General features: G+C 46.3%; 1 protein-coding gene across 8 annotated transcripts in view; it reads left to right on the top strand.

The window, feature by feature from the left end:
• HIRA (histone cell cycle regulator) overlaps positions 1 to 15,017 on the top strand; it is a 101,603-nt gene that overhangs the window by 43,799 nt on the left and 42,787 nt on the right. For all 8 annotated transcript variants that reach the window (XM_055374945.2, XM_019018360.4, XM_004063015.5 and 5 more), the window contains 5 exons: positions 290 to 395; positions 2,370 to 2,585; positions 4,406 to 4,491; positions 10,011 to 10,208; positions 12,284 to 12,445. In XM_055374945.2, coding sequence (XP_055230920.1) covers positions 290 to 395; positions 2,370 to 2,585; positions 4,406 to 4,491; positions 10,011 to 10,208; positions 12,284 to 12,445 — 768 coding nt within the window. The remainder of the gene's footprint in view (positions 1 to 289; positions 396 to 2,369; positions 2,586 to 4,405; positions 4,492 to 10,010; positions 10,209 to 12,283; positions 12,446 to 15,017) is intronic.

Raw genomic sequence — 15,017 nt, 5'->3', positions numbered from 1 at the left:
AGTTTCAAAAGTAAGATAAGTAAAATTGAAAATTCTTACAGAACATATGGTAAAGGAGATACTTTGTACACCTGCTTAGAGCTAAAGAACACCAGGGCCCTTTGGGATACAATTGTCGCCCCCCCACTGCCCCTCCCAGGCCAAAGAAGGGAACCAGGCCACAGAAGGGAACCAGGAGTTTCCAGCATCTCCCTAGAACACTGCCCACCATCCTCACAGGCCAGCTACTGCGGCACATGTGTCTGCCTGGGGCTCTTGCTACCAGGCTGCTGATGGCCATGTCTTTCAGGACTCTGAATGGGCTGGGCATCTTGGTATGCTCTATGGACGGCTCTGTGGCATTCCTCGACTTCTCCCAGGATGAGCTTGGCGATCCCCTGAGCGAGGAGGAGAAGGTAGGCTGACGGCCCTCGTGCTGCTGGGTGCTCTGTGGCCATTGCCACAATAGCTCTGAGAGACCCCTTTGACTACACCCTCTTCGTGTGAGATACACAGACAAGTCATTTCTTAACATGTAATGGGGTATTCATCTTTTATATCTTGTAATCCTTCTTTACAAAATAGATTAATTAAAAAACGAGTCCCCATTTCAGAAATAAGTCCTGGAGTTAAGAGTAGAACTATTTTAGGCATCTCTTTTTGAGCTGATAATAGGCCATCCACTGGGAGGTTTTTGCCCTGGGAAAGAGCTGAAGTGACTCCTCAGGGGCCCCTGCTCATGTCACTTTCACCTTCATGGTAGTAATATTGGTCATTTCTTAGAATGCATTGTCTGCCAGGCTCTGGGAATGTGTTTTGCACATATGATTTCATTTAAATTGCACAAAACCCTTCAAGGCAAGGCTCATCCATTTCGTGGATATGGAAACTAAGCCTCAGAAAATAGCATGGCTCTTTACCCAGACTGTATGTGACCCTTAGGTCAGAAGAGTGAACAAGGCCTGCTGCCTCTGGGCCAGGCTGCCTCCCCTCTGTGCTCTGCTGGGGTGATGGGGTCTCTGTGCCCTTCTGCCAGGCTTTGAGAAAAGCCCTGCTTCACCTACCATAGGCTTAGAAACCTGCCCCCACTTGGTGGGTTGTGTGTATGTGTCTGAAGGGAGCTCTGTGAAAGCCCAGAGCAGGCTGGCAGCTCTCCTCATGACCTTATTTGCTGGTGGAAGCTTCCTCTTAACCTACAGTGTGACCTCCCCACTAAAATGTGAACCCCTTTGGGGGAGAGGTCTGCCTTAATGACTACACTTAGAATGGGGCCTGCCACCCCATCATTTTTCCATGAAGGAATGAGTATCTCTGAGGCCTCAGGTCCTCCTCCAACCTTGTCACTGTCATCAGGTACCTGGGATCACTATGCACTCCCTTGGAGTCACTCTGGGAGCCTAATAACCCATCTGCTTACCATTTCCCAAGTCAGGCTGGGACTCCATGTTGGAGGAACACTAGGGAAACCCTGGCCAAACGCTGAATTCTGCTTCGAGATTCCAGGGGATAGACTCAGGAGAGAAGGGCAGGAGCCAAGATGGCAAGAAAAGGAGGTTCCTGGCCACATTCAAGCCCTGCAGGAGCAGGTCCCAAGGCACGTCTGTTGGAACGCTGCCTCTCAACCCATGCTCTGCTGTAAAGCAGATGTCCTGTTAACCACAGTCCCTGTTCTTGAGCAGAATCCCACATTGGACATTTGCACATCCCATGGAAGTCTGTTCCTCATGCACTTTCACGTACAGCAGTCACTACAGTGTGCTGGGGACACCATCTCTGCTCTCATGAGGCTCCTGTCTAGCTTGTTAGGGCACAAGACTATGAGGGCCTGGAAGGAGGGGAGTATGATGACATACTAGGAGGGGTGGGAGTAAAGGAGGCTCCCCAGCCCTGCTGTGCCAGGCCTTCCCATACTCTTAGAGACACTAAGCAGGCCAATGGGGACTTCCAACCACAGGGCTGATGGCTGCAGATGAGCTGTGAAAGTAGACTTTTGTTCTAGGATCTGATTCCCAAAATCATTTGGGTCCTAGGAGTGATTTAAGAGCCTTAAGTTAGCACCTTGAGTATCTTCCTTTCCACTGAAGCACTATGGATTGTCATTTGTTCTGCACCAGACTGTGGGGCAGGTGTTGTCTTGTTGGCTGTCTCATTTACTGTCATCCCAGCTACAGATACAAGGGAGGCCATAAAAATCAAGGGTAGGCATGAGACATCAACAGAGCTGTCGAATGAGGGACAGGCAGAATAGGGTGGGAGGCGATGGGGAGTTGGCCTTGGGTCCCTTCTCCACTCAGAGCCAGGAGAGCCCTGCTGTAGTTTGCCTGCTGGTGGGCAGCACTGGCCACACTGGCACTCACGCTGGCATGTCATGCCTCTCCTTGCTTCCCCAGAGCCGCATTCACCAGTCCACCTATGGCAAGAGCCTAGCCATCATGACCGAGGCCCAGCTCTCCACAGCAGTCATTGAGAACCCTGAGATGCTCAAGTACCAGCGGAGGCAGCAGCAGCAGCAGCTGGACCAGAAGAGTGCTGCGACCAGGGAGATGGGCTCAGCCACCTCAGTCGCAGGCGTTGTCAACGGGGAGAGTCTTGAAGATATAAGGAAGGTGAGAGCCCTGCCTGGTGGCGCTAAAGACATGGACATATGCCCAGGGACAGGGTGAGGGGCAGACACCGGTGGTGGGAAGGAAGGGGTTTGTTTAGAGTGGTACGGGATCTGTGGGTTAGCCAGCCTCGGGCCTGTTGGCCCCTTGCCCACTGCTGCATGATGCAGTAATGGGGCCTGGATCCTCTTTATCAAAGGCCTCCTTATCCCCAGGAGCCCAGAGGAGGTCATCTCTTGTAAGAACTTACGAATTTTATCCTGCTGGTCTTTCTAGGAAATCCTAGATGCTAACAACAGTGGATTTCAGGCTCTGCCCTTAGGAGACTTCTATGGGCTCCCCTTCTTCATCTGGAAGCCATGTTTGATGAGAAGGGGTTGGAAATGGGGCAGGAAAAGGGTAGGGAACGTTATTGCCTGGGGAGTATAAACCATCTCCAGGAGCCTATGTAGGCTGACAAACCTCCACCAGGCAATTCAGATATAAAGTATGAGAGAAAACCCCTAGTTACAAGCTTTCTGTGGAAGGAAGGATTCTATTTTGAAAGTCAGTTTGAAAATCTCTACCTCAGGCCAGGCGCAGTGGCTCACCCCTGTAATCCCAGCACTTTGGGAGGCTGAGGCAGGCGGATCACTTGAGGTCAGGAGTTCCGACCAGCCTGGCCAACATGGTGAAACCCTGTCTCTACTTAAAAAAAAAAAAAAATAGCCGGGTGTGGTGGTGCATGCCTATAATCCCAGCTACATGGCAGGCTGAGCAGGAGAATTGCTTAAACCCAGGAAGCAGAGATTGCAGTGTGCCGAGACTGCGCCACTGCACTCCAGCCTGGGAGACAGAGTGAGATTCTGTCTCAAAAAAAAAAAAGAAAGAAAGAAAATCCCTGGCTTAGTGACAGATGTGTGGTTCACAGGTACAGAGCTCAGTCCTTTAGCCCTTTCATTGGTCCCATTGGCTGTTGTGTGGGGTGGCCAGTGTGGCATGTACCCACTGCTTGTTCTTTGCTTGGGTGTCTTATTTAGTTGTACCAGAAGGACAATTTAGAATACATTTCCTTAAAAGCCTTATTATTTTTAAACCTACCATGTTGAAGTATAATTGACATATAAAAAGTTATACATACTTAATGTGTACAAATTAATGATAAGCCAGACACAGAAGGACAAATACCGCATGATATCTCTTTTTTTTTTTTTTTTTTTTTTTTTTGAGATGGAGTCTCGCTCTGTCACCAGGCTGGAGTGCAGTGGCGCAATCTTGGCTCACTGCAACCTCCGACTCCCTGGTTCAGGCGATTCTCCTGCCTCAGCCTCAGCCTCCTGAGTAGCTGGGATTACAGTTACACACCACCACGCCCAGCTAATTTTTGTATTTTTAGTAGAGACGGGGTTTCACCATGTTGGCCAGAATGGTCTCTATCTCCTGACCTCATGATCTGTCCACCTCGGCCTCCCCAAAGTGCTGGGATTACAGGCGTGAGCCACCGTGCCTGGCCTGCCTGATACCTCTTATATGAGGAATCTAAAATAGTCAAACTCACAGAGACAGAGAATAGAATGGTGAATACTGGGGTCAGAGGAAAATGGGAGTTATTAGCCAAAGGGTATAAAGTTTAAGTTATAGAAGATGAATAAGTCCTAGAAATCTCCCCTACAGCATAGTGCCTACAGTTCACAATATGATATTGCATACTTAAAACTTCGCTAAGAGGGTGGATCTTATGCTTAGTGTTCTTATCACCAGGAAAAAAAGAGACTTTATTTTTTAATATTTGGAAATAGTTGGCCGAAACTTTTGCATTCATTTATGTAACTCTGCTTTGCCAGAATCTTTTGAAGAAACAAGTTGAGACTCGGACAGCAGATGGCCGGAGAAGAATCACGCCTCTCTGCATAGCACAGCTGGACACTGGGTACTGGTTCATTCCACTTTCATGATCTTATCTGGAGAGATCTTCCTGTCTTCTTTCAGCGGTTAACACTTTCACAGTGAGGATCTTCACGGGCCCTTCACAACCTGACTGGTAGAACGTGGAAGCAAGGAAGTCAAGCTCAGCTTCCCGCAGTCTCAAAGCCCATACTCCTCCTGGAGCCCTTGTGCACACCTGAATCGTGAGGGGTGGGAGTGCTAAGGCGGCCAGCACATCTGCTGCACTTCACTGTTGCCAGGGCACCAGAGGACGCACAAGGAAAGCAGTCAGTCAGGCTGATTTTTTTTTTCTTTTTTTTCTTTCATAAAGTTATTTTTATGATTATGAAAGGTATATTTACACATGGTTAAATTTAGAAAATAGTAAAAGCCCAAAGAAGAAAAAAACATTATCCATAATCAGATACAGTCACTGTTAATGTTTTGATATCTGTATTTCCAGTCTTTTTTTCCCCACTCGTTACTGTTTCATGCCCATTCATCCATTTTAATAACTAGTCCTCTGAGGTGTTTGCTATCTGATTATCCAGATTCCTGTCCTAGGATTTGCTTAGCCAGCTCACTGTAGACTTGTGTTTGTGTCCAGTTTCTCGTGATTGTAAATGAGTCTTTGAGCTCAACTGTGGTTGTTCTCTCAGGATAACTTCTAGAAGTGGAATTACTGGGCAGAGAGTAGGGCTCCCAAACACATTTCCCTGTTGGGGACAGAGAAGGGGGAAGAGACTCATTCACCACTTGCTGTTGTCCCAGTGTATATAGTGAGGATTGTTTTTGAATTGGTTATTCTTCCCAAAATGATGTGTGTTGATTCAAAAAAAAAAAAAAGAAAAATGATAAAGCACTGTGTGAAAGAAATAGACCCCCACTGTCAAGGCAGTTCACTCTGGGTTTTATTCTCATTCCATCTATCTGCTCAGGGCATTTGTAAGCCCTTCATGGAGACCACACACTTTAGGCCTCTGCGTTTTGCAGTTGTCCATCCACGAGCTATTCCAAATCTTCCTTGGTGTCTAAAGAAACCTTCACTCGTACAGTGTACAGATCCAGTCTCCTCATGTTAGATGTGCAGGCTCTGAGGTCCCCGCGAGTAGAGCAAGAACCAGGTCTGCTGGCTCCCCACAGAGCACTCATTTTCTTTTGACTAAGTCTTTTTCCTATTGTGACCCTGTAGGGGGTAATGCCCCTACCTACCTTTTATTGAGACCAAGTGAGACCCAGTGTGTGGTTGAGCTCTGAACATACTGGGCCTGTGGGATGGGGAGGTGGTGGTGGTGATGGTGGCACTTTGTTCTGTGGATCCTTCCAGGCGTTACCTGGTGAGAAGGTGTAGGTGGCTTCCTAACTGGTCTGGGGCCAACTTTCTGACATAGGATGCTTATTTCTAGCATCAGGACCTGATCCTTTTGGTATTAAAAGCTTTTTGCCCTCCTGATTCCCACGTTCTAACAAGTAGCAACAGAATAGGTCCTTATTAGCTTAGTTAATCAAGAAAGAAGAGAAAAAGCATAAATATACAAAGTAGGTATAAGTGAGAAATAATAGACAAATCAAAAAGATGAGAGACTTCTTTGCTGAACTCTGTGCAAATAAATTTGCACAGAAAGTGGATGGTTTTTGAAGAAAATAAAATTACTAAAAGTGAAAAATTATTGTGGAAGAAATAGAGGACAGAGTTAACCCCACCAAAGCCACCAGACTAAGATGGCTTCACAGGGAAACTTCAGGAACTTTTAAGGAACAGGTGACTCAGGTAACTGTTAATACCATTTTAAATATTCTAGTGCATGGAGAAGAAATGTGCAAATTTTTATTTTGAAATGAACATAATATATCAAAATCTTACAAGGATAAAACATAATAAATTCAAGATCATTCTCATTTCTGAATGTCAGTGCAAAATCCTAAGTAAAATAGTAACAAACAGAACCTTACTGCTTGTTAAAAGGCTGATATACCATGACCAAGTGAAGTTTGTTTTGGGAAAGTAAGGAGGTTCAAATTTTAGGTAACTATTTAATTCTACGTATCAGTAGATCAAAAGAAAAAAAATTATATGATCTCTCATCGATGCTTAAGAGGCATTTTGGTAAAATTCAACGTTGTTTTAAAACTCAGTTAAATGGGAGTAGGTGGATGCTTCCTTAACTTGATAAATTATCTTATTTCAAATTAAGTTCAAAAACTAAACAAATGCCTACTCTTGCAACTATAATTTAACATTGTTCTATAGGTCCTAGCCCATGTAGTTAGTCAAAGGAAAGAACAAATTGGAAAGGATAATTATTTAAGGATGATATGGTTTATAAGAGAATCAACTGGAAAAGCTGCCATAGGCAATGAAAGAAGACAGTCAGGTGGCTGGATACAATCAACATGAAGTCAGGTAGCACCAACTACCCTCAGAGCACATAAAGAAATAAGTCATATTCACAAACAAAATAACTAGGATGCAACCAGAGATGCATATCTTAATGAAGAAAAAATTAAAAACCCTACTGAGAGGCTTCAAAGAAAACTCAAAGAAATAACTGGAAATTCATGCCATTGATTAGCTAGGATGGCATCATAAAGATGTCAGCTCTCCTGTAGCCTATAAATTTAACCAGTACAAATAACCGTAGGAATTTTGGGAATCAGACAAGGTAGCTATAAAGTTATGTGGAAAAATCGACTGGGCACAGTGGCTGACAACTGTAATCTCAGCACTTTGGGAGGCCGAGGCAGGCAGATCACCTGAGGTCAGGAGTTTGAGACCAGCCTGGCCAACATGGTGAAACCCTGTCCCTACTAAAAATATAAAAATTAGCTGGGAGTGGTGGTGCCTGCCTGTAGTCCCAGCTACTTGGAGGCTGAGGCAGGAGAATTGCTTGAACCTGGGAGGTTGCAGTGAGCCAAGATAGTGCCACTCTCCAGCCTGGGTGACAGAGTGAGACTTTGTATCAAATAAATAAATAAATAAAATAAAGTTATGTGGAAAAATAAATAGGAATGGCTGAAATATTTCTGAAAAAGAAGATTAGCCAGGGAAGACTAGCCCCACCAGAAATTAAGACTTAAAAGCTGTCATACTCAAAACAGTGAGATACTGACACATGAGTAGATAGTGCAGTGGAATATGATAGAATATGAGGAAACAGGCCCGAATATTTATGGGAATTTTAAAGGTAGCATTTCACATCAGTGATAAAACATTGGCTAATTCGGTAAATGGAAGACAGGACTACATGGCACCTCCTAGAAACAATGTTGGGTCCCAACCTCATAACTTATCATTACATACATTCTAAACAGCTTAGAGTTTGTTTCTTTTTAAATTGTTGTTTAAAATATTTTTGTTTAAAATTTTAGAAGATTCCCTGGAAGAATATTTTTTATAATCTCAGAGGTCAAAAAAGTGTTTTCTGTAAATGACAGAGTACACAAAAATTTTAAAATTTTAGTGCATTTAAAAGATAGGCTGTCTGGGCGTGGTGGCTCACACCTGTAATCCCAGCACTTTCGGAGGCTGAGGCAGGTGGATACGAGGTCAAGAGATCGAGACCATCCTGGCCAACATGGTGAAACCCCGTCTCTACTAAAAAATATAAAAATTAGCTGGGCGCGGTGGCACGCCCCTGTAGTCCCAGCTACTTGGAAGGCTGAGGCAGGAAAGTCACTTGAACCCAGGAGGCAGAGGTTGCAGTGAGCCGAGATTGCGCCACTGCACTCCAGCCGGGCGACACAGCGAGACTTCGTCTCAAAAAAAAAGGCCATAAATAGTTGAAACACAACATCCCAGGTAAAATATTTCCTACCATATAAGGAATGTTTTTTTAATATGTAAATGATTTTTACAAATCAGTAATAAAGACCAATAACAAAACAGTAGACAAAGCATATGAACAAGCAGTTCACAAAAAAAAAAAAAAGAAATCAAGTATTTCTTTTTTTTTCTTTTTAATTGAGGCGAAGTCTCACTCTGTTGCCCAGGCTGGAGTACAGTGGTGTGATCTCAACTCACTGCAGCCTCTGCCTCCCAGGTTCAAGAGATTCTCCTGCCTCAGCCTCCCAAGTAGCTGGGATTACAGGTGCCCACCACCATGCCTGGCTAATTTTTGTATTTTTAGTGGAGACGGGGTTTCACCATGTTGGCCAGGCTGATCTCGAACTCTTGACCTCAAGTGATCCACCCGCCTCGGCCTGCCAAAGTGCTGGGATTACAGGCATGAGCCACTGCGCCTGGCCGGAAATCAAGTATTTCTACTTTGAAAAACTGCCGGCCGGGCACGGTGGCTCACACCTGTAATCCCAGCACTTTGGGAAGCCAAGGCGGGCGGATCACGAGGTCAGGAGATCGAGACCATCCTGGCTAACATGGTTAAACCCCGTCTCTACTAAAAATACAAACAATTAGCCGGGCGTGGTGGCGGGATACTCGGGAGGCTGAGGCAGGAGAATGGCGTGAACCCGGGAGGCGGAGCTTGCAGTGAGGCGAGATCGCGCCACTGCACTCCAGCCTGGGCGGCGGGAGAGACTCTGTCTCAAAAAAAAAAAAGAAAAAGAAAAAATGTCAATGTCACTCATATCAAAATAAGATACCATTTTTCTTCTGTCAGATTGTTAAATGTCAAGAAATTTGATAAAAGTGTTACTAAGCACCTATGTGGAGAAATAGGCGCTCTCATACATGGCTTGTAATTTAAACCTCTGAGGAGGGCACTTTAGAAATATTTATTCCAAATCATCAGTGAACATTTCATTTGCTGCTACAATTCCACTTCTAAGAATTTATCCCATATATTATATGAATCTTAGGTGTAATGACAATTATTAGAATTTCATAATTCTTTGAGCAGCCAATGTGTGTTTTAAGAGTGTCCTACACCAACTGCTTTAGTCCTGACAGCAACCCCATGGGGAGAGTCCTGGCACTTTGTATTTTGCAGTAATGACTGGAGGCACAAGAGTAGTTAGAGCAAGTCACAAGCTTACAAATGGCAGAGGAGTCAGACCTGGCTGTCCCAGAATCCTCAGTTCTGACACTGCAATACCTTGCTTCCTGGTGCAGCAGCATCTGTTCTAGAAAAAGCTGGAGACAGTCTTGTGGTCCCTCAGTAGAGGCTGGGTTAGGTATATTATGGCACACCCATCTAGTGGCATGCCCCATGGCCCTTCATGAAAGGGAGGCCCTTTCTGTATTCCTGCATTTCATTCCTCCTAAGACATGTGTTTGCACAGTTTAACACCTCTGAGATTTGGGTGTGTTGTACAGTCAGTGGCATCTGACAATTAGTAGCATTGTTTTCTTTCTTAGTAGTACATATAGAACCTGTAAATCCTAGATTCAATTAAATATAGTATATTAAGTGGCTTTAATTTTCTTTTTACTTTTCTGTAGCTTTGCAGATTTTCTATCATGAAAACATACTGCCTTTGGACCTAGAAAAAAGTTATTTGAATGTATAAAGTACTGGATGTGGCACCTGACTTTCAAGGCTGACTTTTGTTCTTACTTGATGACAGGGACTTCTCCACGGCATTCTTTAACAGCATCCCCCTCTCGGGCTCCCTGGCGGGCACCATGCTCTCTTCTCATAGCAGTCCACAGCTACTGCCACTGGACTCCAGTACCCCTAACTCCTTCGGCGCCTCGAAGCCTTGCACAGAGCCTGTGGTGGCTGCCAGTGCCAGACCTGCAGGCGATTCTGTCAATAAAGACAGGTTAGTGGGTGCCAAGGCTTGTTCCTGTCCCTGGGGAAAGTTCAGGTTTGCACATAGTTTTGAGGACAGAGAATTTTATTCTGTTTGCACTTTGTGGCCCCTTCAATCAAAAAAGAAAGAAAAAAATGCGTGATTTGAAATGGGGACTTCTCAGAGGGGAGGACTTGTTCAGTGAGTCTCTGATGCACAGGACTGTTGAGGATTTCACAGAGTGTATCAAGGCTGACCGAGGGTCAGGCTGCTAAGGGTGGGAACTACCAGTGAAATGCTACGTGCTGCAGGGTCAGCCCCACCTGGCAGCTCTACACTGGAGGTGCTTCACATTTCTGGGGCCTCAGCCTCCGCTTCACTCTGCTGAGCACATCACACAGCATTCATCTTAGGCAGGGTTCTCCTGTGGGAGGGCACAGACTCCCCTTATACTCTCAGAATTATATTCACTCACAGAGCCTGTGTCCTCACCCATTGTTACTTGGAAACCAAATTAGAAATCAGAAAGAACCACCAAGCACAAATGAAAGCCAGGAGTGAACGTTTGCTCAGCACCTGCTCTGGGTTATACACCCTGCTAGGCCCCAGGCATCGCAGGGGCTTAATGGGTGGGTCCTCATCCTCAGGGAGTGTGTAGGCTGGTGGGGGAGAGGTAGCCACAGGGTTGCAGGTGGCCCCTCAGGTCCCCTGGGTAGAAATGGCTAGCCATCCAAAGAGGGGCTGGTATCTCAGGGATCAGGGAGGTGCCTCAGAGGGTACCCTCCACAGGGCTCATACAGGCCTACCAGGGGATGAAGCCTGGGGATTAGGGGCAGCAGCCCCCCAGTCCCCTGAGGAAGGCCAAGAAGAGGGAGAAGGCCAAGGTGTCTGTGCTGGATCAGGTAGTCTGGGCTTTTCCCCAGAGTGGAGACGTAGAAGGCTTTGAGATCTCCGTTTTAGGAAAGTGACTCTATTAGGCGGTGGTGCCCCAAATAGGCCACTCCCTGGCACATACAGCTGATACCGTCAGAGCGATTCTCCATTGGTGGAATGGAGTCTTGTGTTACTGCAGCCCCCTGCTTCTGGGATACAGCTGATACCGTCAGAGCAATTCTCCATTGGTGGAATGGAGTCTTATGTTACTTCAGCCTCCTACTTCTGGGTGCTAGCACCATGGCTGCGGAGGCATGCCCAAACATTAGGTCACTGCCCTGGGGGAACCCTGAGAGGGTAGGAAGAGAAGACTGAGCAGCAAGACCAGTGAGGAAGCAAAGCATGCCAGGAAGAAGGGAGCCTGGGAAGGACAGACCATGCCAGATCTGAGAACTCTTTGGGGATGGCCCATTCTAGTGGCCACAGATCATGGAGGAGAAGAATGGGGCTGTCCAGGGTGACTACCAGGCATGTGGTGTGGTGTCTGGGCAGATAGGAGTGGAAGGTGTTAGCCTGGGTGTGCTCAGGAGGAGGTCCAGTGGCCATGGTCCCAAAGCGTGTGGTGTGGGCTTGGACATGAAGGATGGACCAGGCAGGCTTCTGCCTGGCCTCTCTTTTCTCTGTGGAATAGAAGATGAAAGTTGTGTGATGAGCACTTGGAGCATAATGCTAAGAATGTGACACTGTCACAGGGAGATATGGGAGGGGCCGCTCAGGATGGAGGGTGCCTGACTAAGGGTAAAAGCAGACCATGGCTTCAGGACCCCAGGTGCAGGCTTATCTCATGAGACTCATTGTCAAAGTGGGAAAGGTGAGCGGCTGGAGTGGTTTGGGGTAGAGGTGCTGTATTTAAGTTGTGGAGATAGGGCAGTGTGACTAGAGAAAAGGGTTGTAAGAACCATGTTCTAGGCCTCATTCTACCCCCAAAAGCTCTCAGAACAGTGCAAAGGAAGAAATGTGAATGCATTTGCTCACAACCTTCTAGGTGTCCATAATTTTGACACATGAAAATTTTAAAGAAATGGGAGTAGTAGATTGTATCTTGAAATTTTTTGTGCTTATGGAAGTTTGATATTTGTGCCTTTTTTAGTAGGCTCCAAATAATGCAAATACTAGACCTCCAGATCCTTTCAGGATTGCGCTTGACATGCCTCCCCTCTTCTTCACCCCAGTATGAATGCTACCTCTACTCCTGCTGCATTGTCACCTTCTGTGTTAACGACCCCGTCCAAGATCGAACCCATGAAAGCGTTTGACTCCCGGTTCACAGAGCGGTCCAAAGCCACACCAGGTGCTCCTGCCCTGACCAGCATGACTCCGACAGCTGTGGAAAGGTAGGTGGTAGCTGCAGGACCCTGAAGGACCAGGCAGGGTGCAGGCATGGGTCAACAGCACAGTGGCAGTGTTCCCACCAAGCAACCTGCCTTCCTGTTGGGGAAAAGACTCTAGCCACTCAATACATGGGAGCAAGACTGCAGAGTCCTTAGTGAGCCACCAGGAGAAAGAGGTGGTTCCTTCAAGTGGGAAGGTGGCTGGAAGGAGTCGTGGGGGAGGACGCGGCAAAAGAACCACAAGGGCAAAGGCACAAGGATTGGTCAGTGCAGAGGCTGAACTGAGAATAATGGTGTTTGGATGGAGCCCAGAGTTTGCCTGGAAGAGAGCATGAGATTAGTTGGAGAGGTGGAAGCCTCTGATATTGATACATCATGGAAGTGACGGCCTTCCACTCAGAAACTGACCAGAGGTAGAGAGCTGCAGTAAAAATGATGTAAGTGAGGTCTTTGTCAAGTCAGATTGGCTTCTGAGCTCTTGTGGACACTATGCTGCTTATCCATTCTCTGGGTCTCGCCTCAAACACAGCTGTGACATCACGCAGGTTGTAGTTCTTTATTTCTTGGAGTTTTGCGGTAGTGCATCCTCCTGAGGTGGCCAGAGCGAATGTCTGCAGCCTCTGCCATTGGCACTGAAGTTCTCTGCCTCCTGAGAGGGCCCCTCCCTCCAAGCCTAGCTTGACAAGGAGCTAAGTTCACATCCCAGTGAGTCAGAGCCTAGGAGAGGAGAGGCAGATGTGGGCTGGACTTTGGGGGCTTAAGAGCTGTCCCTTAAGAGTTGCACCCCATTGCGAGGTTTATAGGGCTCAGCAGCCCTGGGCAGACACACCCTAGCCTGTGCCACCATCAGCCAAGTACAAGGAGACTGGTCAGAAACTTGCAGTAGCCACACAACCAGCAGGTGCCCAATGAAAGGAGCATTTGTATGTGACCTGTCCTTGCAGTAGATGGTGATTTGGAGCTAAAGCCACAGCATGCTACCTCTGGGGCTTTGCTTATGAAAAGCCCTGTCCAAAACTGCATGTCTGGACAGGATTTATTCTCCTTGGAAAACAGTTCCTGCAAGCTAGCATGGGAGGACTCTTTCTGCAAGTTTGATGCTGTATCTATAAACTTGGTGTGGAATCTTGTAGCCTGCTCTGTAATCTAATCATGCTTGTTTCATAATTAACTCAGTGCAGGCCACATGCGATAGCTCATGCCTGTAATCCCAAATGCTTTGGGAGGCCAAGACAGGAGGATCGCTTGAGGCCAGGAGTTTGAGACCAGCCTGGGCAACATAGTGAGACCCCTATCTCTACCAGAAAAATTATCCAGGTGTTGTGGCATATGTCTGTTGTCCTAGCCACTCTGCTCACTGCAACCTCCGCCTCCCAGGTTTGATTGATTCCCCTGCTTCAGCCTCCCAAGTAGCTGGGATTACAGGCGCCTGCCACAACACCCGGCTAATTTTTGGTAATTTTAGTAGAGATGCAGTTTCACCATGTTGGCCACGCTGGTCTCAAACTCCTGACCCCAGGTGATCCACCCGCCTCAGCCTCCCAAAGTGCCGGGATTACAGGCGTGAGCCACCGCGCGCAGTCTCCGTGCTTCTAAATACTTTGAAATGCTGGATTAAATGCAACCCTCCTCCCTAAAATGAATAACTAGTTCACAGGAAAGGGCAGTACCCAGAGTCTAAAATCTAAGAGTGAACAAAAAAGCCAGAGCAGCGAGCAGAACTGCACCATGGGTGCAAGGCTAGGGGTCTTGACTGAGGACCTTGAGTTTTAATGACCACATCGACTTGAGACAAGGCCTGGGGTCTAAGCCATGTAGGAGTTGGAATTAAGTCACCAGCATAAAGTCAAGCTGCTTAAAAAAGGACTGAGGCAGACCTGGGAAAACCCAACTGACAGCACAAGAACTAGCAGAGAAGTTGGAATGTCTCAGCCTGTTTTTGGGTTGGGAGAACAGTCTTCCCTTGAGACTGTGTAACCACAGGTCTGCCCTCATGTGGATTCAGGGCCAGTTTAATACTACTTGTGTTGTATAGAAATCGCCAAGCTGAGAAATGAACACAAACGAAATCCTGGTCTAATTGACATCCAGAGGCACTTGGCAGAGATGCGTATCCACCATGCAGTGACATTCCTTGGGCCAGGGTGTACAGCATTACCACTGATAAAGCACTGTTTAGATGATCATAAAATCCACAGTCACAAGAAGAAAGAGCCTGTCATGCACAAATGTCAGGAGACATACTTACTGGGAGACTTAGGTTTCTATAAACCTGTGATCATAGAATTGTCAGATGGCACTATAAAATATGCTTAAGTCTTGAAAGACATGAAAGCTAAAACAAAATTGGAACAAATTTTGAAAGACATGAAAGCTAAAATAAAATTGGAACAAAAGCTAAAACAAAATGAGGAAAGATTAATACTCTATTCTATAAACAAAAATTAAAAGGGAACAAAGAACTAAATGTAAGAGCAAAAACTATAAAACTCTTAGAAGAAAATATAGATAGAAATCTATGTGACCTTGGATTAGGCAACTGTTTCTTAGATATGACACCTAATGCACAAACAAC

This window comes from Gorilla gorilla, chromosome 23 (assembly GCF_029281585.2).
Source record: "Gorilla gorilla gorilla isolate KB3781 chromosome 23, NHGRI_mGorGor1-v2.1_pri, whole genome shotgun sequence".
NCBI classification, from domain to species: domain Eukaryota; kingdom Metazoa; phylum Chordata; class Mammalia; order Primates; family Hominidae; genus Gorilla; species Gorilla gorilla.
This window is presented reverse-complemented; position numbering and strand designations above follow the sequence as displayed.